The sequence below is a fragment of the Rhinolophus sinicus genome, chromosome 15 (genome assembly GCF_057876585.1).
Source record: "Rhinolophus sinicus isolate RSI-liver-muscle chromosome 15, RSI-T2T, whole genome shotgun sequence".
Lineage (NCBI taxonomy): Eukaryota > Metazoa > Chordata > Mammalia > Chiroptera > Rhinolophidae > Rhinolophus > Rhinolophus sinicus.
Genome location: NC_142515.1, coordinates 76,834,574 through 76,858,989, shown reverse-complemented (window position 1 = coordinate 76,858,989; position 24,416 = coordinate 76,834,574). Strand labels below are relative to the sequence as shown.

The 24,416-nt window shown below is 51.6% G+C and overlaps 2 protein-coding genes across 9 annotated transcripts; one reads left to right on the top strand and one right to left on the bottom strand.

The window, feature by feature from the left end:
* Positions 1-1,705: 1,705 nt before the first annotated feature.
* Positions 1,706-13,721, top strand: SH2D3A (SH2 domain containing 3A). Of its 3 annotated transcripts, none has more exons than XM_074337688.2 (10): positions 1,706-2,243; positions 5,015-5,151; positions 8,103-8,452; positions 8,807-8,883; positions 10,651-11,150; positions 11,269-11,366; positions 11,531-11,705; positions 11,794-11,905; positions 12,231-12,416; positions 12,767-13,018. In XM_074337688.2, the coding sequence occupies exons 2-10, from the start codon at positions 5,083-5,085 to the stop codon at positions 12,976-12,978; spliced, it is 1,779 nt and encodes a 592-aa protein (XP_074193789.2). In that variant the 5' UTR covers positions 1,706-2,243; positions 5,015-5,082; the 3' UTR covers positions 12,979-13,018. The 3 variants fall into 3 exon arrangements, with proteins under 3 accessions (XP_074193789.2, XP_074193788.2, XP_019566349.3); XM_074337687.2 differs by having other exon boundaries at positions 1,708-2,243; positions 11,269-11,384; XM_019710790.3 differs by lacking the exon at positions 12,767-13,018 and adding an exon at positions 13,026-13,721 and having other exon boundaries at positions 1,713-2,243; positions 11,269-11,384.
* A 207-nt stretch (positions 13,722-13,928) lies between these two features.
* On the bottom strand, positions 13,929-24,320 carry TRIP10 (thyroid hormone receptor interactor 10). 6 transcript variants are annotated; one of them, XM_074337686.2, is made up of 15 exons: positions 24,090-24,320; positions 21,290-21,405; positions 21,120-21,200; positions 20,154-20,301; positions 20,015-20,077; positions 19,676-19,780; positions 19,461-19,589; positions 18,804-18,950; positions 18,513-18,707; positions 17,336-17,503; positions 16,963-17,072; positions 15,013-15,145; positions 14,654-14,805; positions 14,453-14,574; positions 13,929-14,356 (listed from the first exon to the last, which is right to left on the bottom strand). In XM_074337686.2, exons 4-15 carry the CDS (start codon positions 20,172-20,174, stop codon positions 14,208-14,210), a joined length of 1,494 nt encoding a protein of 497 aa, XP_074193787.1. In that variant the 5' UTR covers positions 20,175-20,301; positions 21,120-21,200; positions 21,290-21,405; positions 24,090-24,320; the 3' UTR covers positions 13,929-14,207. The 6 variants fall into 6 exon arrangements, with proteins under 6 accessions (XP_074193787.1, XP_074193785.1, XP_088648444.1 ...); XM_074337684.2 differs by lacking the exon at positions 24,090-24,320 and adding an exon at positions 23,366-24,012 and having other exon boundaries at positions 21,144-21,200; XM_088792318.1 differs by lacking the exon at positions 24,090-24,320 and adding an exon at positions 23,164-23,199 and having other exon boundaries at positions 21,144-21,200.
* Positions 24,321-24,416: the final 96 nt, after the last annotated feature.

The following is a 24,416-nucleotide window of genomic DNA, read 5'->3' as shown; positions in this document are numbered from 1 at the left end:
TCGCTCACTCGCTCCAGCCAAACGGGCTTCCTGCTGTTTCTCCAACACACCAGGCCAGTCCTGCCCCAGGGCCTTTGCACATGCTCTTCCTCTGCCTTAGGCAACTTCAAGACTAGCTCCCTCACCATGTACAGGTCTTAGCTGAATGTCACCTTCCCATGAAGTCTTCCCAAACCTCCCCATTTCAAATCACAGCCTTTTTCCCCACCCTGTTCCACTTCTCTACTTTAAGCCCTGATTATCATCAAACCTGATATTTAATTATATGTATTTCTGTGTTGTCTATTTAGAAATGTGTGTCTCTTATGTACTGCTGGAAACTCCTCCCCAGCACATATACATGCTCCATAAATATTTGTTGAATGAATGCATGAATTAATAAACAAACAAACAAACAAATGGTTGAAAGCTCTATTGGCTCTACCTCTGACATTTATCCCAAAAACATCCATTTATCCCCATGGCCCTGGCCACCAACCACCATCTGCCTCCTTATAGTCTTCACTAGTGTCGTTCGTTAATTCATTCGTTTGGCAAACATTTACTGCCTTCGTAGCCCTTATCACCACCTGAAATCATTTTTTCTAAGCGTTTCTCGGCCTACCTCCATCCTACTAGGCTGAGTAGTTTTCCCTCCCCCCTCGATCTCACTCGGTACCCCTTGCATTATCTTTTTTAATTCTCATAACCACTAGGGGGCTCTAGGCTCCTTCACTGGACATACACCCTACCCTTTGTACCAAAACTAGGAGGAAGGGGGTCAAATAAGACACTCCCCTCAGCCCCTCGTTAGCCAGGTGTCTCTTCCACATTGGCGGGGGGCGGGGGGGAGGGAAGGGGGGGAAGCCCAGCCTGGAAATTCCCAGCTTCGTGATCCTACAGGCACCAAGACATCCTTCGCTCTCTTATGTGTCAATTTCCTCATTTGTAAAATGGGTGACCGTTTAGAATTATAGTAAGGAGCAGAGATAGTGGGGCTGTGAAGACGAAAGTGAGGAAGATAGGCTGACCCTTCGGGTCTCCGGGATTGTATCCCACTCGACCTCACAAACTGAGTCAACTTGGGCAAATGGCTTAGCTGTCCAATGCCTCAGTTTCTGTATCTGGGAAATGTGGGTGGTGAAAAGAGTACCTACCCCATCGAAAGGCCTATGTAAAACTTAAATGCTTTGCAGTAGGTAGAGCAAGCAGTACAGCCCTGGCATACAATCAGTGTTCAATAAATGTTAGCTACGACAACTGCTTTATTTCTTTTTTCTTTCCTTTTCTTTTTTCTTTTCCCCTTCCTTCCTTCCTTCCTTCCTTCCTTCCTTCCTTCCTTCCTTCCTTCCTTCTTCCCTCCCTCCCTCCTTTCCTCCTTCCTCCCTTCCTTCCTTTTCTTTCCCCTCCATGAACATGGCAGGGTTTTCTGTCTCTTGTCCCAGATCCCCCCACCTTTCTCCTGCTTGTCTCCAGACTTTACGATGAAAACCCCCCACCTGGGAAACTACCTGAATGTTACCCGTCCCCCCCATGCCTCCCCAGAGTCTAGCTCAACTCCATTGTGCTGTCACTGAGGGAGGCTCTAGCGTTTTCCCGCACCTCTCCCCACAAAACCCGACACTCAGCTGGGGTTCCATTCCCGGAAACCCAAGGGGGCGGTCTGGAGGAAGCGCACCCCTCAACGTCACAGCGGCTGCCACCCCCTGCCAAGTGAGAAAGTCCATAGGGCAGCCCGGCCCCTGCCGGGAATCCTGGGGGGCGAGGAGAGGGACATCCCCCTCACGCGCCCCCAAATTGCCAGGGACGCGTAGGGCCAGCCCGAAGGGAATGGAGTGGCCGAATTTTAACAAGCGGTACACGGAAAGAGACCGGGAAGTGAGTGGGCGTGGCCCCTCGGAGGAAGGCGAGGCGACGATCTAAGGGGACGGGCCCACTTAAAGGGACGAACGGAGTTTCCCAAAGGCGCGCGTTCTGTGAAGAAGGTTTTAGCCAAGGGGGCGTCGTTAGCGCCAAGAAAGGCTCTGAAGGGGCGAAGCGGGAACAAGGGGGCGAGGTAAAAGCCTGAGAGGCAACAGTTGGAGGCGGGGTCCGAAGGGGGCGGAGTCTTAAGGGCGGGGCCAGGTGATTGGGCTTGGTTCCCAGCCGGCACGGCTGGAGGAGGCAGAACCTGGGTAGGACTAGGAGGGAAGGCCCCGGAGCCGCACAGCCTCAGGCTTCCGTCCAGCACCTGCCTCTTGGGAGCTCCGCAGGCCCCGGCCCAGGTGAGTGAGGGGCCCGAGGGGGATCAAGGACCAGGGGATTATTAGAATAGGGAGTCTTCTTTTCCCGGTGGGGCCACTGGCTCGCAGGGAGGGAGGATCTGGGTGTCTGTTCACATGCGTCTGCGGATATAGAAGGGGTCACCGAGCGCCAGATTGGGTAGCTGTGCATCACGCGTGTCCGTGTCCCTGGGCATGCTCCTCTGAGTGTGCTTCCTGTGCAACACCGAGAGCCTCCCTGCTTCCATTTTTGCCTGACCGATCATTTTAAACGGCAAACTAGATCGGGCCCCTCCCTCATTGAAAACCTTTCCATAGCTCCCATTCCATGCCACTGAGAAATCGGGGGTCCACCAGTTCCTGCATGTTCTCATGCCTGCGGACCTCACTGCTCTCCACTGAGCTCTTTGCTCATTGCAGTCCAGAAACACTGGCCTATTTGATGATGTCAAATGTTAAAAAACAAACTCCATCTCACCTCCAAGCCTTTGCACTTGTAACCACCGCCATCTGGACTGCTGTTTTTCCAAATCTTTGCATAACCCTTCTTCCCTTTACTGAGGTCTCAGCTCCAATGTCACCTTCTGGGAGAGATCTTCCTGACTAGGCTATTTAAAGCCACCGTCATGATTACTCTGAGAATTTATTCTTGTTTTGTTGTGTGTCTTGTCCACCAGACAGCACAGAGCAGGTCTCTTTCATTACTGTATCTCCAGGGTCTAGAACAGCACACAGTACGTGCTCAACCAATCGGTGTTTGCTCAGTGTCAAGTTTGAGTCCCATGTCCACCTGTGTCCATGTGTCTATGTGTAGGTGGCTGCCCCCTACAATGTGTACACTTGTATATGGTCTCTTTGGCATGAATACCCCCTCCCTCCTGTCTCCATGCCCTAACCCTTCCTCTCTCCTCTGCCCAAATATCCAGAAATTATTCCAAAAGACACAGGGCAGGAAAATGACTTAGCCTGTGACTGACCTTTGGCCCACCCTGAGCTCCACCTGCAACTAATGAGAGTTTTGTCAGTGGCCCACCTCAATGCCCACTAAGGAGGGCATGAGACAGAGGAACCTGGAGTTGGGGGACTCTTAAGAGGAGGCCGGGCCTGTCCCAGGTGACAAACAGGAAGTGCACAGGCATCCAAGAGACACACCTGGCGTTCAGGTATGCAATGCCTGGAGCCAGCTCCAGACCCAGTTCCCCGCCCCTATAGCCACGTAAGGCTGGTCTGGGAAGTTCCTGCCCCTTGCAGTCCCTCATCTAGGCTGACTCAGAATGTAAGAATCCTGGTGCAATTCTCCTGCAGACCCTGGCTAGGCCCAGAAGATCTTGAGGGGTGGGGGCAGTGAGAAACAGACTCCCTGCTTCCCTCCCATCCAGGGCAGGTTTTCTCCACCAGATACTTGAGACAGGTCTGCTTAATGATCAAGACACCTTGGAGTCCCAAAGTGTCTGAGACCTGAATTTGACCATAATAATAACAACAAAATGTATTGGTTCCAAAATTGTGTTTGCTGACATTTCTACAAAAATGTGGCCTTTCAACATCCTTAAATACGGTGTTACATTGGAAAGCCGTGTATAAGTTCCATTTTCTTACGTCCTAAGAATCTTTGCATGTATACATAGATTGCTAAAAAGCCATGGACAGTAGTAAATTAAATTACCTTCAGCCTGAAATATTCTTTCACCCTGAGAACCACCCAGCTCGCTGCCTCAAAATCCTTCCAGTCATTACTGACTGAGACCTTTCCAGGCCACTGGTTGGAAAATCTTAACTCCACCGTTTGAATCTTCATATCCCAACCCTGGTTACATTTTCCACTTAGCTTTCTCTGGCCTATCTACTCCCTCATCTACTCATTTATTTTCTTACTCGCCCGTCTCCCCCACTAGAACTGCAGGGTCTCTAGCAGGTAGAACAGCTCCTGGCACAAAGTAGGTGCCGCTTAAATACTGGTTTAAGTGAATCAGTTAATTAAGTTTCTACAACACATAGCATTATGTCATCTGCATAAAGTGCCATTACGTTTGAAAGCAGTGCATATGTCTTCTCCCTTTGCAAGAACTCCAGTGAATGCATGGCTGTATCCATGAAGTCACGGCCAATTCTAAATTAAAGTTACTCCTACCCCAATTTTATATACGGGTGTGTGTGTGTGTGTGTGTGTGTGTGTGTGTGTGCGCGTGCGCGCACGCGTTTGACCCTTGAACAACATGGGCTTAAACTGCGGTGGTCCACTTATACAGATTTTTTTCAATAAATATGTACGGCATTGTCAATGGTATCTTCTCTTATGATTTTCTTAATAACATTTCCTTTTCTCTAGCTTATTTTACTATAAGAATATAGTATATAATACATAGAACATACAAAATATGTGTTCATCAACTGTTTATATGATTGGTAAGGCTTCCAGTCAACCATAGGGTATTAGTAGTTAAGTTTTTGGGGAGTCAAAGGTTATACACGGAATTTCAAATGCGCGGGGGTCGGCGCCCCTAACCCCTGCATTGTTCAAGAGTCAACTGTAATCTGGAGTATATCTATATATATATCTATATGTCTGCCGTATATATATATGAAATCTGATTATAAGTAACTTGTTTAATTTAGAATATAATATATATTTATATAATATTTGCATACATATACAGAGAGAGTTGCGTTTGAAGGTTTGATAAGTTGTGGGCTGCTGTCTCCAAAAAGAAGAGGAACATGGAAGGGTTGACCCAGCCACTCAGGAAGCAGGAATAATTATTCCAATTTTATAGATGTAGAAGACTGAGGCCTCTTGAAAGTACAGAGTTCAGCCCCAGCACCCACCACCTCCAAAAGCTCCATGCAGGTGCCACAGGATGGAGAGGACTTCGCCAGCCAGCCCTGGTACCATGGCCCCCTGTCCCGCCAGGTACCTCCTCCTGCAGGGCCTCAGCTCCGTCTGATAGGGAGCCTTTCCCACACTTGACCTGCTGGGGACTCCGGGGTGCTGGGTGAGGAGTTTAGGGTTAAGATCTATTGGAAGGGGTGGCTGGGGGACTAGGGACTATCTTGGAATTTGGTTGTCATGGCATGTCCCTCCTTACATTTAAATTATTACTTTCTTTGTGATGGTGCTGAGGATGGTAACAGAGATAAAAGAAGGTCCTAACCCCCTCAAAGCACTCCTTGGGTTCTGCTTCTCTCTCTCTCTCTCTCTCTCTCTCTCTCTCTCTCTCTCTCTCTCTCTCTCTCTCTCTCTCTCTTTCTGTCTCTCTCTCTCTGCTTCCCAGGCACCTGGGACCACCAGGGCCCCATCCCCCTCTCAATTCAAGGCTCCCCACGTTCATCTCCAACTCCGGGGTCACCTTCAGAAGTCCCAGGAATCTGGGCTTCCAATCAAATCGTGAGAGGCAGTATAGATTAGTGGTTAATATCCCACACCTTGGAGTCAGACATGTTGGGTTTATTTTATTTTTTAATTTTAAATTTTCTTGTATTAGTTTCAGGTTTACAAAACAACATAATGATTAGACATTTACACCCTTCACAAAGTGATAACCCCCCTCCCAGTCTACTACCCCTCTGACATCGTATGTAGCTGTTACAATATGTATATACAGAGGGTGCCCAAAAAATGTATATACATTTTAAGAAAGGGAAAAAACTGTATTACAATTACACCGATGGTAACCAATTTGAGCACCTCTTATAATTGCAGAAGTCAAACGTGACTTGTATTCATCTTTTGTTATCAGTATATATTGAGTATTAGAATTTTAATACAGTTTTTTCCTTTCTTAAAATGTATATACATTTTTTGGTACCATTTGTATGAGTATGTTGTATATATATTGCATATATATATGTATATATATATATTTAATGATAGTTAACATTCAATATTATTCTACTTCAGCTTCAGGTGTACAGTGCAGTGGTCAGACATGTACAAAGTGTATGAAGTGATCCCCCTGATAAGTCCAGTATCTATCTGGCACCCTACGTAATCTATACATCATTGATTATATTTCCCATACTGTATTTCACATCTCCATGACTATTTTGTGACTACAAATTTGTACTTTCTAATCCCTTCACTTTTCTCCCCTATCCCCCAACCCCCCTCCCATCTAGCAACCATCAGTTTTTTTCGCTGTATCTCTATGACTATTTGTTTTGTTTGCTCATTTATTCTGTTCTTTAGATTCCACATATAAGTGAGATCATATGGTATTTGTTTTTCTCAGTCTCTTATTCCACTTAGCATAATATTCTCTAGGTCCATCCGTGTTGTTGCAATGGTCAAATTTCCTTCTTTTTTATAGCAGAGTAATACTACGTTATATAAATGTACCACAATTTCTTTATCCAATCGTCTATTGATAGGCATTTAGATTGTTTCCATATCTTGGCTATTGTGAACAGTGCTGCAGTAAACATAGGAGTGCATATATTTTTTTGAATTAGTGTTTTGGATTTCTTTGGGTAAATACCCAGGAGTGGAATTGCTCGGTCGTAAGGTAGTTCTATTTTTAATTTTTTGAGCAACTTCCATAGTTTTCCATAGTGGCTGCCCCAATTTGCAATCCCACCAATAGTGCACAAGGGTTCCCTTTTCTCCACAGCCTCACCAATACTTGTTGTTTGTTGATTTATTGATGATAGCCATTCTGACATGAGTGAGGTGGTATCTCATTGTATAAAATAAATGCTTTTATTTGCATTTCTCTGATAATCAGTGACATTGAGCATCTTTTCATATGTCTTATTGGCCATCTGTATGTCCTCTTTAGAGAAATGTCTCTTCGTGTCCTCTGCCCATATTTTAATTGGGTTGTTTGGGTTTTTGGTGTTGAGTTTATGAGTTTTTTATAAATTTTGGATATTAACCCCTTATCAGATGTATCATTGGCAAATATCTTCTCCTGTTCAATAGGCAGACATCCTGGGTTTAAATCCCAACCCTACAACTTACATTCTGTGTGACCTAGGCCAAGGTATTTCACCTCTTTGGGCCTCAGTTTGCCTGTCTGTAAAATGGGGATAATACTTATCACTTAACCTGGGTAAAGGATTAAATGAGTTCATATGTTTTACACCTAAAGCAGCACTTGGCACACAGTAAGGGCTAGACCTGTGTCCACTGCGTGTATTGTTCGGCCCCCAGCCCCTATCACCAGCTCTGCTTTACCTCTCTGGTGCCAGAGCCCTCAGCCCCTGTTTTAATACCAGCTACCACAGCTGGCATGAGACAGTATGAAAATTTTTATGAAGGAAGATTTATCGGTCACACTCTGGAAGGATCCAGCTAATGGTTTATCTTGAAGCTACATTTGCATAGCAAGTACAGTGCATTTACTCATATTGAAAGTTGCGTCAGTCAGTGTTGACTACCAGCTGTAACAAACATTCTTAAGATGTCACTGGCTAAACAATACATATTTAAGGGCTCGTTCATGTCACAGTCCAAGGTGGCTGAGAAGTGGGGATGTGGAGCTCCACAAATCAGTCAGGGCCTAAGCCTTTCCATCTTATGGCTCTGCCTTCCCCTGGGGCTCTGGAGATATCAACTGGCAAATAGGGGACAGAACCTGTAGGATTTTGCAGGAGAGTTTTATAGGCCAAGTGTGGAGAGTCCCCATTGCACTTCTGCCCTCATCCCATTGGCCAGGTCTCATTACATGCTCGCTCTAAACTGCAAGGGAGCCTGGGAAATGTAGTCCAGAGGTGTGTCCATGACAAAAGGGGAAATAATGGTTTGGTTCAAAACTACCCTAGGTTGGCTTTTCTTGGGTGGGGATGGGTGGGGGTGGGGAGTCACCATTAACTGCTGATCTGAGCTCATACCTAAACCTCCTGCCCCCTGTACTCCAACCCCAGAAGGCAGAAGCTCTCCTTCAGCAAGATGGCGACTTCTTGGTTCGTGCATCTGGGTCCGATGGGGGCCACCCTGTGATCTCCTGCCGCTGGCGGGGCTCAGCCTTACACTTCGAGGTGCTCCGTGTGGCCCTGCGTCCCCGGCCAGGCCGGCCCATAGCCCTCTTTCAGCTAGAGGATGAGCGTTTCCCAAGCCTGCCTGCCCTGGTTCACAGCTATGTGACCGGCCAACGTCCACTGACACAAGCCACAGGGGCTGTGGCCTCCAGGCCGGTGACACGGCAAGGGCCTATTCGACGCAGCTTTAGTGAGGACACCCTCCTAGACAGCCCAGTTCAGACAAAGCTGCTCAGGTAGGTACTCACAGGCTCCCTACTTCCAGGTGACACCCAACACCCCCAGGGTTCTCCACCTAGGCACTATTGACACTTGGGGCCAGATCTTCTTAGTTGTGGGGGCCGTCCTATGCATTGTACAATGTTGAGCAGCATACTTGCTTCTGTCTACGAGATGCAGTAGAATTCCCCCCATCCCCAAGATGTAATCAAGGAAAAATGTTTCCTGACCTTGCCAAGTGTCCCTTTGGGGTACAACACCCTGGTTGAGATTCAGTGGTCCTGAATGCCTGGGAGTAGGGGTTTCGGGCATTGGTGGGGGTTGCCCTGCTCAGGCTGGGACTACACATCTTCCCCATCTCTGCCCCCCAGGGCTAGAAAGTGGAGTGACAGTCAGCCTGCAGGTTTGGAGCATGTGGGGCAGTCAAGAGAAGGCAACTCTGGACCAGGTGAGGGTTTGCCAGGACAGCGCATGGCTCAGAGATTGCTCTGCCCCTCACTCCCTGAGTAATCTTGGGCAGGTGACTTAACCTCTTGGAAAATGAGGATGATGATGCTCTCAAAGTTGTCACAGGGGTTAAAAGACACAGGAACTTTGTAGGTGCTTAAACTATGGGTTTACGATTAATCCAAGAAACCCTACATATTCTGACCATGGCTGACCTCTCTAATAACTACTGCCACATCCCTCATCTCTCCAGTCACACAGTCTGCCCTTCAGTTGCTAGCACCTTTCAGATTTGTTCCTAACTCAGGGCTTTTGCATTTGCTGTTCTTGCCATTGGAAAGCCCACACCCCTAATCTTTTCCTGACTCCTTCTCACTTAGCATGAGTTCCTCAAAGCAGCTGACTCTGATCATCACACATAAAGGAGGTCTACCCCTCCCTCTGCCCAGTCAGCTTCATCTGCCCTGTCCACTCCCCACCCCCACTCCATTCAACATGAACCCTCCCTGTGTGCCTGGGGCTCTACTAAGTGCTGAGATACATCAATAAACAAGAAAGACAAAGATCCCCGCATGAGTGGAGCCCACATCCTGTTAGAGGAAGATGGACTAAGGGGTTAAAAATTAGAAGTACAACAGAATAAAGGCGATTTTAAGTAATTGTCAGGAAATGCCCCATGGAGAAAGATTTTAAGGAGATAAGGAAAGGAAAGACATGGATAACTGGGGGTGAGAGTGGCCCAGGTAGAAGGAACAGCCAGTGCAAAGGTCCTGAGGCCAGAACAAGAGTTTGAACTATTCATTCAATCAAAAGGGGGTGAATGTAGCTGAAACAGCGGGAGTGAGGGACAAGTCAGAGAGATCTGGAGTTCAGATTGTGAGGTCTTTTTTGGCTACTATGAAGACGTTGGACCTTACTCAGAGTTGGCTGGGAACCATGGGAAAGTGTTAAGCCACTATAACAGATCTATTAAAATGGTTCATAAATATAGAATCTCCGAAAAGTCTGGGTGTAGTGTTAAGTTCTAATATCCTCAGAAGTAAGCATGCCACAAACTTAACAAAAGACAACGTTTGAAGGTTTGATAAATTCTGTTGTTTTGATGTTTATGTAGTTTTGTGAATTCTGATTTATATATATATAATATATTTTTTTTAAGAAAGGAAAATACTATTAAAATTGTAATAATATATACCGATAACAAGAGATGAATACAAGTCGTGTATACATTTTTTTGGCACACACATATTGGGGATGCCAAAAAAATGTATACAAGTGGACACTTTGGTCAACGTTGCTCAAGCAGTAGTTCACCGTAATCAGAAGTGTCTGGACGCTGATGGTAACCACTTTGAGCACCTCTTGTAACTACAGAGGTCAAACATGACTTGTATTCATCTTTTGTTATCAGTATATATTAAGTATTACAATTTTAATAGTTTTTCCTTTCTTAAAATGTGTGTACATTTTTTTGGCACCCTCTGTGTATTTTGTGCTTTCAATGCTTTACCATATTCATTCAGAGGAACAAAACAAACATTTAAAATGTGGTATTCAGAATTCTCAAAACCACATAAGTGTCAGAGAAAGTTCACTTTCAAATCATTGGTAAGTATGTAGCATTTACACTGGGGAAATTGTTCAAGTTCAAAGCTACACCAAGATAGATAGGGATACCCCAGTATTGGCTGAAGGAGTGGATGAACCAGGACCCACCCAACTATCTTCTCTGTGTACCTCTTGCACACCCTCCTGTGTGATCCCCTAGGAGCCTCCTCTGTGCCCACGCTTGCCCTGTCTCGGATTGGTAGTGACCCTGTGTTGCTGAAGACCCTGGGTCCCCTGGCGTCCATTGCTGACAGCCTCAGGGCCTCTGATGGGCAGCTTCATGCCAAGGCGCCAACCAAGCCACCTCGAACACCCTCACTGGTGCTGCCTAATGCCTCTGGACACTCCCCAACATACTGTGAGGTGGTGCCCCGAGTGCCCAGTGCCTGGGGAACACCCTCTAGCCACAGCTGCCCAGAGCCAGAGGCCCCATGGTGGGAGGCCGAGGAGGAGGAGGAGGAGGAGGAGGAGGAGGAGGAGGAGAGATGTTTTGTGAGACCACAGGCAGAGGTCTCTTTCTGCCCCCCTGACAACCCCTGTGGCCTGCTGGGCCCCCAGAATCGGCCCCTGGAACCCAAAGTCCTGCGTACTCTCCGTGGCCTGTTCCTGGAGCACCACCCTGGGAGCATCGCCCTCCACCTGCTATTGACAGACTGTCAGGTCAGTCACCTACCAGGTGCCTGGTCCCCAGGCAGGGGCAAGGCCCAAACGAACTTTACACCTATATGCTCTCTCTGTTCACCTATCCTCCCCACCCTCCCTCCACCTCTACCCCCAGGCTGCGGGCTTACTGGGAGTGACCAAGGTTCAGCGGGGTGCCATGGGGGTTGCCTCTGGCCTGGAGCTGCTCACACTTCCCCATGGCCATCGCTTGAGGTCAGAACTGCTGGAGAGGTGAGCCAGCCATCTGGAATCCCCCAAACCTTCAAACCTCCCCCATTCACCCAGGGGCGCGGGTGGGCAATGCCACCTCCTGTCCCTCCTCGCCCCGAAATACAAACTTCCCCACTGCCCCCGACCCTTGCCCTCCGCCTCCACAGGCACGAGGCGCTGGTGCTGGCTGGGGCGCTGGCGGTGCTGGGCTGCACGGGGTCGCTGGAGGAGCGCGCGGCCGCCCTGAGGGGCTTGGTGGAGCTGGCACTGGCGCTGCGGCCAGGGGCGGCGGGAGACCTGCCGGGACTGGCTGCAGTAATGGGCGCTCTGCTCATGCCCCAGGTGCATGGGGAGCAGGGATGGGAAGGAAGCCCAGGCGCAGGTGCTGGGGAAGAGGGAAGAGGAGGCATGCTAACGGTTCATGTCCCAGGTGTCCCGGCTGGAACGCACGTGGCGCCAGCTCCGAAGGAGCCACACCGAGGCCGCGCTGGCCTTCGAGCAGGAGCTGAAGCCGCTGATGCAAGCGCTGGATGAGGGCGCTGGTGAGTGGTGTCATTTGGAGCCCCGCACCAACTCTAAACCAGAATCCTAACCCAATTCTACGCGGAGTGCCTTCTTCTGTCCTAGGACCCACTCCTCCATAGGCGCCGCCCTCTGCACCAGACTGGGTCTTGGACCCAATCCCTAATCCCCGCCCTCACTCCTGTTCTAGGCTCCGCCCCTGCCCTAGGCCACGCCTTTGACCCTGTTCTGTGTGAGGCTCCCCCGCCGGTTACTTCTCTTTGGATGCTTGGCCCAATGTCCCACCCTCGTCACCTTAGGCCCCGCCCCCTGCCCTAAACCCATTTCGGACCCTTCTCCCCACAGGACCCTGCGACCCGGGCTTGGTGGCGCTGCCTCACGTGGTACCGGCGGCACGTCTGCTGGAGGGCGAAGAACTCCCGGGCCCCCTGGACGAGACCTGCGAGCAGCTGCTGCGCACCCTGCAGGGGGCGCGTCTGATGGCCCGGGATGCGCTCAAATTCCGTGAGGTGGCGGCCGGGCGCCTGCGAGGTGAGTGTCCGTTCTGCGCTGGGCTGCCAAAGAGTCTCGACTTCAGGAGCACCCCGCATGCTCTAACCAAGTGCCCAAAACCAACCGGGCCAGGGACCAGAGCCTCCCGCCACGCCCCCCAGAGTCCCACCCAAACTGGGATGTCTTCCCCCAGAAGCCCCCAAGCCTGTGCCATAACCAGCAGTGGTGACTGGAACAATGCCCTTCAGCCCAAAAGGGGCTGCCCTGCCCCCCAGAGTCACACCCACGGGATCCTACTCCCACCCTCCAACATGGCCTAACCTCCTTCCAAGTTTGTAGCTGGGTGGCCCGGACCCTAAATGCTGACCCTGGGCTGTCTCCATCTCCAGGCACAGCCCCTAAGGTGGGGCTCCTAGCAGCTCGAGTCTGGAACACAGCACCCCCATGCACCCTGGCCGAGCCTACCTTCATACCTGCAGAGACCCAGCAGCCCCTTTCCCCGCCAACCTCGCCCAGCTGTCCGAGTATTTGGGGCAGAGTCCCTCCCAGCCCCTGCTGGGTCAAAGTCCCCAGGGATGAAGGCAAATGTGAGGAGGGGTGAGGCAGGCTCCTGGGCCCCGCCCATAGCGCACCTGGCACCGCCCCTAGGATTTCGGCCGAACAGGGAGCTGAGGGAGGCCCTGACCACTGGCTTCGTGCGGAGGCTGCTCTGGGGAAGCCGGGGCGAGAGGTCACCGCGGGCCGCACGTCTCGAGAAGTTCCAGCGCGTCCTCAATGCCCTGTCGCAGCGCCTGGAGCCTGATAGCTGAGCGCAGACCCTGGGACACCAAGGCTTTTGGGGACCCCAGCAGGAGACCAAGGAAGTCATCCCAGATTGTTCACACAGTCAAACGGGGGGGGGGGGGGGGGGGGGGGGGGGCGACCCACTCCCTGACTAGCAGAAGGGAGACCAGCTTTGCAAGAACCCACCCTGTCCCCTGAAAACATACAGGGATCTTGGAGTGAGGGGCACCCTCCCCCACACTAGAAGACCCAGGTGTCTGGAGGCCCTGGCTGCCCTTTCCCATCCCCCTCCCCTATACATATCCCATAAATGGTGAACAGGTAGCTTCTAATGGTAAGAGAACTTGCAGATCTGTAAGAGGCCAGAGTTCAAATGCCTTTGAAAAACTGACTTCTAGCAAATTATTTGCCCTTTCTGTGCCTACCTTCAACATAAATGTAAGACTACTTTCTAGGGGTTATTGTGGGAATTAAAGCTCAATGTTTAAATGAGATCATGGATGGAGAATACCTGGCATACAGTAGTTGCTCAATAAACGCTACCTGTTCTCATTAAGCCACCATGAACACGGAAGGGATGATGTTTGGCACCCTTCTCCCTACACTGATCACAGACAAGGACCGAACTCTTATGGAGGGACAGGGTGTGTCCAAGTTCACCTCCCCTTCCTCCCCTCACCTTCCCTGTGTGGCCTGTAAGGAGGGTGGCAGTGGTGTTTCAATATCCAGCCCCAGTATCTAAATCTCCTAATAAAGCATGGACTTCAAGAACTTTACATGATTTTATATATATATATATATATATATATAAAACAAAAATGGCCCTAGCCAAGTGGCAGGAAGAAAAGATCTGAAACATGAGTATGTACATCAATGGTGAAAGGCACAGCGGGTCCATTTGGGGTGAGGAGTGTGGGGTGGGGGCAGCAGGTTACACAGGTTTCAGCTGAAGCCACGGGGGCAGAAATAAAGTGCACAGGTCCTGGGGCCCCCTGTGGCCCAGAAGCAGCAGCTGACAGCACCCCCTCTTCCCGCCTCCGGCAGGGTTCAGTTGAGTGTGACTCGGAGGTAGGAGGTGGGCACGTAGCCTTCACCTCCCTGTTTCCGCCTGACCCGAGTCCAGCCGTCGCCTTTGTCCTCTTCCATGAGACTCAAGTCTTCACCCTCAGCCATGGAGATGGTGCCCTCGCTGGACCCTGTCATGAGGGTGGCGATGGGTTCAGGTCTGCTTTAGGCGAATTTAAACAGAACCTAGCCAGACACCCCTCCACCCCTGCCCAAGCAACTGATACCTTCAAAGTGGTAGATGGCCACACAGTGACCTATAGGCGATGCAGGCTCTTCCTCAAAATCCTCATCGAACTCTGTGTAGATGGGGGTGTCCTGGCCTTCTTCCGAGGGGGGCTCTTCAGAGCTGGTTGGGGAGAGCAAAGCCGATGAAGACAGGCCTCCCACGTCCCAGGGGGCAGAGCCACTCTGGCTACCCCGCTCACCTCTCTTTGTTGTCCTGTGATCCGCTGTTGCTGTTGCTGCTGCTGCTGCTGTCCGGTGGGGCGCTGGCTGGGGGTTCTGGAGGCCGGGCATGCCGGCTCAGGCTGTCTCCCCGGTTGCTCAGGACCCGGCTCTCAGCTTCTACCAGCCAAGCCTGAGAGGAGGGACCACACGGTTAGTTCCAGGGTGGGGCTCTGGGGTCAGGCCACTCTGGGCTCGCATGTTTCCTGAGATCACCCATGCACACCCAAAGCTGTGATGAGAAACAGCTGGAGCGCCCCCCCCCAACACCTCCCTGTCCCCCAGGCAGTGACTCAGCCAGGCCAGCTGGCCCCCACCCCTCCCCAGGGTCTTCCCTGACCTCATACTTCTGTACTTCCAATTTCAGCCGTTCAATGTTGTTCAGGGTTTCTGTGATCCGTGGCTCCAAGCTGGCGGGGTCCCCCATCTGGGGTGTCTTTTCATATACATCCTTCATTTTCTTCAGGGCTTCCCTAGGACCAGACAGAGATGAGAAAGAATAGCCCCGTGTGACTTAACATGCAAAAAATATGGGCTTTGCTTCAAGGAGCAAGTAGCCAGATAAGACAGTTAAAGCTCAAATACTAGTGCTTCACTACCTGGGTTCGAATCCCAGTCTGAGCATTTCCTAGTTGTGTCAGTTTGGGTTGTTACTGAACCTGTCTCAGTATGCTATCCTTGAAAATGGGGATAATGATACATATACCTCATGTGAGTTATTGTGCCTTTATTTATTCAGATACACACCGACTACCGATTGCATAGCAGGCACTGTTCTAGGTATCAGGAATATAGCACTGAACAAGAGAGTCAGGATCCTGCCTCTGCTCAGTGTCTCAGGAAAACTTAGGAACTCCAGCGAATCCATGTAAAGGGTTTGGGATAGTGCCGGGCATATGGTAAGCACTCTATAAACACTGTGCTATCGTTATCATTATTCCCTGGTCCCTATTTCCTCCACGACTATAGATACAAGCAGTAATCGCTATAAGCATAGATTTCTGGAATATGTCAAATCTGGGTTCAACTCCTTTCCAGTCCTAACATGACCCATGTTAGAGATGTGGAAACTGAGGCACAAAGAGGCAAAACATCTAGAATGGAAGGTCAGTTTGTCTTACCCCCATAGCACGCACCCCTTAACGCCTACACCATAAAAACTCAGGAACTACAGAGTTCCAAATGGAATTTTATACTAATAAAAGGCATTTTGTACAAGAGGTTCTATGCAAACGGCAAATAATTTGGCTGCCTGTTGGCAAGTCGCAAACGTCATTCCTATTATGTAAGAGAACTGGGAAGAGGATCTTGTTGCTTGGAAAGAGTGAGTAAAGATTTTCTTTTTTTAATCTGGCAGATTTTTTATTGTTAATATTTTAAGTGTTTGAGTTAGTAAATAGATAACCTTATGTTGTTTTTTTTCCTTTTAGCCAATTAATGTGGTGAATGAGACTGATAGATTTTTTTGATGTTGAACCATCTTTGCATTACTGGGATAACACCCAACTGCTCATGACTTTTTCTTTTGTCTTTAATTTTTTTTTTTTTATTACACTAAAATATACGTAACAAAATCTCCCATTTGAACCATTTTTAAATGTACAGTGCCATGGTATAAAGTACATTCACATTGTTGTGCAACCATCACCACCACGTAATCTATTAGTTTTAAAATCCACCATTGGATTTGCTTGGCTAGGATTTTGCACCTAAGGTCACAAGTGAAGTAAAATGAGCCCATAATTTTATTTTCTACCTTCTTGCTAACTGATTTTGTAATTGAGTTTCCACCAGATTCCACATCTGAAATGAGGTGGCAGCTTTCACTCTTTTTCTATTTGCTGGAATGACTTGTATAAGATGAGAACTGTTTCTTATCAGTGGGGCAGGAAGCACCTATAAAACCACTGGGGCCTAGAGTTTGTTGGGAGATGTTCGAGTACCATTTCAATGTATAGATGGTCCCTAACTTACGAGGTTCGACTTACGATTTTTCAGCTTTGTGATGCTGCAAAAGTGATATGCATTCAGTAGAAACCACATTTTAAATTTTGAATTCTGATCTGTTTTAGGGCTAGCAACATGCAGTATGATACTCTCTTGCAATGCTGCCAAGTACCATCAAGAGGGTAAACAACCGATACTCTACAGTGTAGCATTCAATGCATTTTGATTTACAGTATTTTCAACTTAAAGTGGATTTATTGAGACATAACCCCACCGTAAATTGAGGAGCATCTGTAATTCTTTATTATTTTATTTTCTTATTTGCCTGCCTCCCTCACCTTACCTCTGGTCAACCTCCTTCTGTAGTTCACGATTACGGTCCTCTAGCTGCTGTTGAAGCCGCTTTCTCTGCTGCTCTGGGGGCAAGTGGCTGAAATCCTCCGTCACCACTGTCTGCAAGGTGGGAAGAGGACTGAGTTCGGGATCCTGGAGTCTGAGTTTCCAAGCTCTGAGACACTCCTAAGATACACCAAGTCCACCTTCCTCCCCGCCCAAGGTTCTTGGGGGGCAAGGCCATGCACAGAGCAAAGCAGGTCCGGGTCGCACAATGGGAGGAGGGGACCCAGCCAGCGGCAGGAAGCGAGCCCAGGGTCCCGCCACCCGGCCGCTGGGCGGGCTGGAGCATCCCCTACTCCTCCCCCAGAGGCCTCACTTACCCCACGGCTGCCTCGAAGGCTGCGGAAGGATGCTAGCCGCGGTTTGACTGACTTACTGATCTCACTCAGTATGGCCAAGGGGTCGAGGCCGGAGCGGGGGGATGGGGGTCCATTAGGCAATGCCGAGGGCAGGGGGCCCCCCAGGGGGGAAAGGGGTGGGGGACGCAGCTACCGGCGGGGGCCGTGGAGGGGGTGGGTCAGGAGGGGTGGGAGAATATAGAGAACGAGGATGGATGGACGGACGGAGGGACGCAATAAAGGAAAAAAGGAAAAAACAAAATGGAGAAAAGAAAAAAAAAAACGGTAAGAAAACCACAACTCAAGATGCACAATCACACACAGAAAATGCATGCAAAGAGCAACATAAAAATCCGGGAGGTGGCAGGGAGGGCATTAGACTGTGAGCCAGAAGGCCAGACCTCTACCTCCCCAAGATCTCAAACTTCCCCTGCATCCCATGTCTAGTACCCAGAATAGGGCCTGGGGGCACAGGGAAGCCCATATTTCTGTCACCCCCACGCTAGCTTTCTGGGCTCACAGACTAGAATGTGGAGGGAGATGCATGCAGAAGTCAAGGTCTCATACAGGTATGGGGCCACAGAAGTCAAGGATAAGCAGAGAGAAGGGTCAAAGGCATGAAATATCAGAGGGTTACAGGTGGGGTTTCAGCTGGGACAGGGGCACCATGTATAAATTGAAGAGGGGTATCAAGGGTCAAAGGTATAAATTAGGGAGGATGCAGTTGCTGAAGGTATAAACCAGGGGTGTCTAGGTATATGCTTGACATTGAAAGCCAAAATAAATAAATAAATAAATAAGTAACAGCATGAAGGTCGGGGGCCAGAGCCCCATTGGTGGGATGGAGAAACCCAGAGGGAGTCCCCAGGGCCGGCATCTGAACCCTCACCCAGCCCTGAATCCTATAAGCAAATCTTCTCCCAGCATCCTGAGAAGCCAGACAGACTCCACAGGCCCCCCTCCTGACACCCCCGTCAGCCTCGGGGGACTCCCAGGCCAATCGCCCGGCTGCCTTCCTTCCCTCCAGCCTGGGCTGGCAGCCAAGAGGAAAATTCCTGCCCGGGACTCAGCGTTCTGGCGGCTGGGGCTGACTCAGTGGGGGACTCCCCCCTCTGTCCCCACTCACTCACACCCCCTCCCCAAGAGCCCTGGCCCCCACCTTGTTCTTCTTGCCGAAGGGCCAGCGCTTGGCACGGCTGCGGGCCGGGCCTCTAAGCTCGGGCCGCCCCTCTGAGGGGGTGCCCAGGCTGCTATCCGAGGGCGCACGGTTCATGGGCTGGCTAAAGTCTTCGAATTCCACATCACTCGGGCGGGCAAAGCCTGACTTGTGCAGCTCAATTAGGACCTGGGAGTCCTGGAGGGGGGAGGGCAGTCAGGGACAACACTAGGTGCTTAGTCTCTGGGTCCGCCCACCATCCCACAGCCCACTGGCCCAGGACAAGGCACCCACATTCTTGGCGTCCACGGCAGCCGCAGCCACCTTCATGCCCTCCAAACACTTGGCAATGATGGGCACCACCTGCAGCTCGGCCTCTGACAGCAGCCCATACCCGGCCCCCAGGTGGGTGGCCCGGCGCTCATCCATGTCCTGCAGCTTCTACAGGGACAGGGGTGGGGTGCAAATGGAGAAGCTGGAGCACAAAGACTTCCGGCCCAAGGTTGTCAAGGGACAGATATGGGGCCAGGGAGATTTCAGAGGGGACTTTAAGGAACCCCCCACCCAGAAGTCAAGCAAGGCTTCTCAAAAGAGGTGACAATGGAGACAAGGCTTTGAATAAGAAGCAGACCCAGCATCAATAGTGCCAATTCCAGGGTTAAGACAGAGAGCAGAGGATGAGGCTGAAACAAAGAGGGGAAATTCAAGACCTTTCAAAGGGGTTCTTCGAGCTGGGGCTTAGAAGAATGAATAGGAGAATCAAAGGAAAGAAAGACACTCCTGGCATAAGGGACAGCTTGAGTAAAGGCAGAGCTCATTGTTACACTTTGTTTCTAATTCCCTTTCAATTTAGAGATTGGGACATTACAGCTGGGGTTTTGACAAATGTGTAAAAGATGGTTAACTTTAGGGGGTTTTCGGGAAGGTGGGGCTGGGGCTAGGAGGACTCACATCAAATATCTGGGGCATCTGGGAAAAATAGAAGTGTGCCTGGTCTCTGTTGAAACGCTGTAGTTGGGCTGCATACTCATTTTTGCTTTCTTCTGCCATATGACTCCGAAGGTGGGCTTGTTGCTTGGCCTGAGGAATATCAATGAGGGGGTCAGTGACAAGTTCTGGCTCCACCCCACCCTGACCCCCCAAGGCTGTCCCAGATCCCACAGCACCTTCTCCACGTCGGCCTTGGTGGCGTTGATATCCTGGTCTAGCCGCTCCGCGGTCTGGGCCGCCTTCTCGGCCTCCCGGCAGTCCCGCTCAAATTTACGCTTACTCTGGGTGGGAGACAGAACCAGGATGAAGGAGCAACCATCCCTGATGTCAGAAGGTAGAGGAAGCCAAGATTTCAGGGACTGGTGAAAAGTTACCCAGCAAATGGGGGGCAATGGGCATGCTAGAAATGCAAGGAGGCGGGGGGCCCGGGCCAGACAAAGTGGGCAGCTCTGTGGCTCAGCAACCCTCACTCTGCTCCCTGGGACCAGAGCCACCTTCCACTCCCACAAACTCACATTCTCCAGCTGTTTGAAGCCACTTTCTAGCTGCTGCTGGGCTCGACGGCCTTCTTGGAAGTGCTGTGGAAAGAGGAGCGATAGGCTCTACCAGTTTATACAAGGGCCCTTGGGAAGACCCAGGGCAGGGACCACTCACCATCTTTCTCTCCTGTTTCATCTCCTGTGAGTACTTGGCCAGCTCGAGACACACACGGAGGCTGAGGTTCTCGGCCACGAGCTCCCGCTGGCCCGCAAAGTCATTTACTTCCTGGAGAATCTGTAGAAAGGACTGCTGCTGGCTGAACCTGGGGAGGGGTGGGAGAGGGCAGGGAGCCAGGGGTCAGGCCCCCAGGAGCCAGATACCCCAGGACCCATCTACACATGAGAAAGGGTAAGCTCCAAGACATTTACCCTGGAAGCAATGACAAATTCTGGCCCATATCCGTTATCCCTAACCTTTGAGTGGGATGCATTCCGGAACTCAGAATTTTTCAGGTTCTAGAAATGAGATATCCTTTGTGTATCACCCCAGTGGGGTGAGGGGCAACATCATGTAACCCAACACTAACACTAAGTGGGATAAAAAGCAAGCCCTTAATTAACGTGATCAACATCATCAAGTCAGTTCAGGTCAGAGGTTGCCTCCAAATAAGTTACCAGAAAAACTTTTGATTTCTAGAACTTCTTGGATTCTGGAACAGGAGACTGGAATAAATTGTAATGCTTCTACTTACTATGGGCTGAGCACTGTTTTAACGCATTATCTCAAGTTAGTCTTCACATGAGCTTTATAAGATCATCGTCATCATGCCCATTTCACATATGAAGAAAACAGAAGCATAAACGTAAGTCACTTGTCCAGTCACTCATTTAGTATCTGCTGGAGCCTCCCCTATTTAATAGGTGGGGGGGGGGGGGGAATGGAGGCAGAGAACTTGAGTCAATTGTCCAATGCAGTTCAACTAGAAAGTAGTGGATTTAGGATTTCAACCTGGTACTCTGGAGCCTGCACCTATGCTCTTACCTCTAGCTGGGAATTAAGGTGAGAGGAGAGGGACCTGATTGAATGACCCAGCTGAGGGAAAGGAAGTGGGACCAATACCCTTTGCCCCTCAGATCTAACCTTGCACCCCCTCTCCATCCTTACTTGGATTCAGGGTCATCTTTGGCAGGTCTCTTGGGCAGATATTTTTTCACCAGGCTCCTAAGAGGAGAGAGAGTCAGGAGAGCTGAGGTCCCAGTCCCCTAACCGTAGCCCCTAGCCCCAGAACTCGTCCACCCTAGGGTTCTCACCGCAGCTGCTTCGCATAAGCCTGCTCCACCTCGGTCCGCTCTTTCACGAACTTAACATATCTGTCCAACAGGTCCAGCCCCCACTGCGTGTGCCGCTCAATGACGTCAAATTGATCCTGGCGGGGAGTGGGGGGACTGGGGTCAAGATCTTGGGACTCCACAGCCCACCGACCAGACAACCTGGGAGCCTCAAGGCTCTGAGCTCCAAGGAGTGATTTCCCGGCCCCACCCCGGCGCGGCGCGGGCAAAGGCAGGAAACCCGCGGTAACCCCCTCCCCTTCCAGGGAAGGGCCAGGGAATAGGGGCGGGGCCCCAGCCGGACGACAGGGTCCCTCTCTCTGGACCGCCAAGAGGGGTGTGGAACCGGGCAGGGCCACTCCCCTTGCTCCAACTCCCCTAATCCCCCCCACATTCCGGAAAATCCGGCCGGCCCGGCGTGAGTCAGGGCTACAGGGTCAGGGTTCCCTGTAGCTTGGGGGGGCCCAGAATGGCCAGGGGACAGGCACAAAGTTCCCCGGGGCGCCATGCTTCCCCCGGTACCCCGCTGGGTGTCTCAGTTTCCCCCACTGACTCCACTGCACAGCCAAAAGAAATCCCAGAGCTGAGGAGGGGGACGATCTAGTTACCCAGCTACACCAGGAACCAGAGGTGCCACCGTCCCCAGAAAAAGGAGGGGTCGGAGGTCCCAGCAAGGATGGGGGAAATTCCTGGGGCTTCCAGAGCTGAGGTTAGAGGATGCCCCTCCCAGTACCTGGAAAGGGCTGAGGGAGGAGGCCCAGCCTCACGCCCCCTCCCCCACTAAAGCGTCCCAAGCCCCTAGGTGTTGATTGGAGGCGACAGAAAAGGCGATCAGGACTTCTAGGTCTCACGTGGGGTTGAAAGTGGCCAGAGGGTCCCCTCCCCCCCACCAGCCGGACAGGCGGGCGGCGGGCAGGGACCCAGGGGCCGTAAGATAAGCCGCCAGCCCAGCCAAGGCGCTCAAAATAGGTGACCTCGCCCGGCCGCCCCGGCCTAGTCCCAGGACTTCTTCTGCCCTCCTCACTCTAAACCCCGTGCCTCAGTTTCCCTACGCCACACCTACAAGGTCGCCCTCCGCACCCGGGCGTCCTGAGACATCCCGGGAAACTCCGAGAGAGGGCGGAGCGGGGACTGCAGGGGTCAGTGGAAAGGATAGCGTGGAGCCCTGGTTAAGGTACTGCAGGGGCAATGGGGGGCTTCTGGACCACAGTAAGGGAGGAACTTGGAGCCAGGCAGATTGGACTCACCCACAGCTCGGTGCCCCAATCCATGCTGCTCCCGCCGAGGACGCCACCGAGGACGCCGCCGCCGCGCCCGGTCCGGGTCGCCCGCCACCCGCCACCCGCCGCGGGGAGATTCAGCCTAAGGCGGCGCGCCCGGCCCCGCGCCCGCCAAGGCCCCGCCCACTCCCGACTCAGTCACGCCCCTTCGGACTCGGTCACGCCCTCCGCCCGCGCGGAGCCAGAGCAACTCCCTAAAGGCGGGGCACAAGGAGGCGGGACCAACGGGTGCCCCGCCCCGCCTCTAAAGGCACGTTGCCACCCGACCGCACAGAACAGACCCCTTAAAGGACCCCGACTCATTTCAAAAATCCTCGGGCCCCTCTTATCCTCCCCACCCCTGCCTCGCCCCGGACTGTTCATCCTTTCTTCTTTCCCTTCAACGATGCCTTAACGGGTCAGGACACTAAAACCCTACCCAAGAGGTCCTCCCCCAACTCCTTCGCAGGGAGAACCTGAGGTCACCCAACTATTGCAGGCCGGCCCGGCTCCAGACATCTACGCTCGTCCTACTAATGATCTAGTCCCTCCGGCCACAGAGCGGATAGGAGGACTTCGATCCTGCCCAGGACGCACCTCCGCCAAGGCCGGGTCCATTAGCGCCCCCACCGCATCCTGCCCCCCCCACCCAAAGTCTGCATCGGGAAACTGAGGACGGGCCGTCCTTGGGGCGCTGGGCCCAGGCCTTTCCCTGGCTCTTGTCCAGTTCGCATTTCCACGTGCCCGTTTTCCAGTCGCATCCATCAAGGCTCTGTCAGGATTAATTGTCTGTACTGACCCTGGGATTCCGACTGCCCCTTCCTCCAAACACTCGGGTCCTGGGGGTTGGAATTCTTTTCAGCTCCCTCATAAAAGTCTGTTCACACCTTGTTAATCCTTTTGAGGCACTGGGATGAAAGGGGAGAGATCCCAACAGCTCCCATCCTCATCCTTTCCTGCCTTTGGTGCTTTCTCTGTGGCTACAGAGGTGACAGATGCCCTGCTGGGGCTGGGCCTGGGGAAAAAGTTAGGCTCTGAGCTCCCAAACTCCAGGTACACATACCAGGGAGCCCACACTGGGACAGATGGTTCTATGGGGGACCTGGCCCCACCTGCTGGTGGCTTCTGAGCTAGAAAACCTCAAGTTGCAAAGTGGGCTGTGCTCCAGTCTCGGGGACAAGATGAGTCAGGGGCTCAGGGCTGGGGTCTGGACTCAGTAGCTCAGCCTGGAATAGGGTCTCAAGTCTAGTCTCAAACTCAGATTGGAATTGGAATTCATGCCAGGTTGGGACCGAAGTTGGGATGGGATCCCAGATGGGTCAGTGTCTTAGCAGAAGGGACAGCAACCCAGTTGGGGGTCTAGGACTCAAAGTAAAGTCCAGGGGTCAGGCCTCGTCTGGGTTCAGGGCTCAGTCCAGGTGGGAGGCCCAACCAGAGATGAAGGCTCAGTGTAGGGCAAAGGTCAGTGGGGTACGTTAGGCTTCAGGCTGGGGTCGGGGCTACGCTGCACAGAGGGGCCTCACCTGGGGTCCGAGTTCAGTCCATAGTCTAGTCCAGCCTGGGATCTGCGGGTGGGCCTACAGTTGCCTCACTCTGGGATTGGAGGCTTTGCCTAACTAAGGCCGGGACTCAGCCTGGGGTCATAGGGCATCCTAGGGTCAAGATTTAGCCTGGGTCAGGTTTAGGCCTCCGGGTTGATCAAGAAAATTAGAACAGGACAGGCCTCAGCAAATGCGTGTGTTTACCAAAACGCCTGAGCTCTGGCTGGGAGCCACATCCCCAGGGTAAGAAAAGGGAAGTCCGTCCTTCGGGATCCTGGGAAATGTCGTTTACTTAATGCCTTCCTGGGC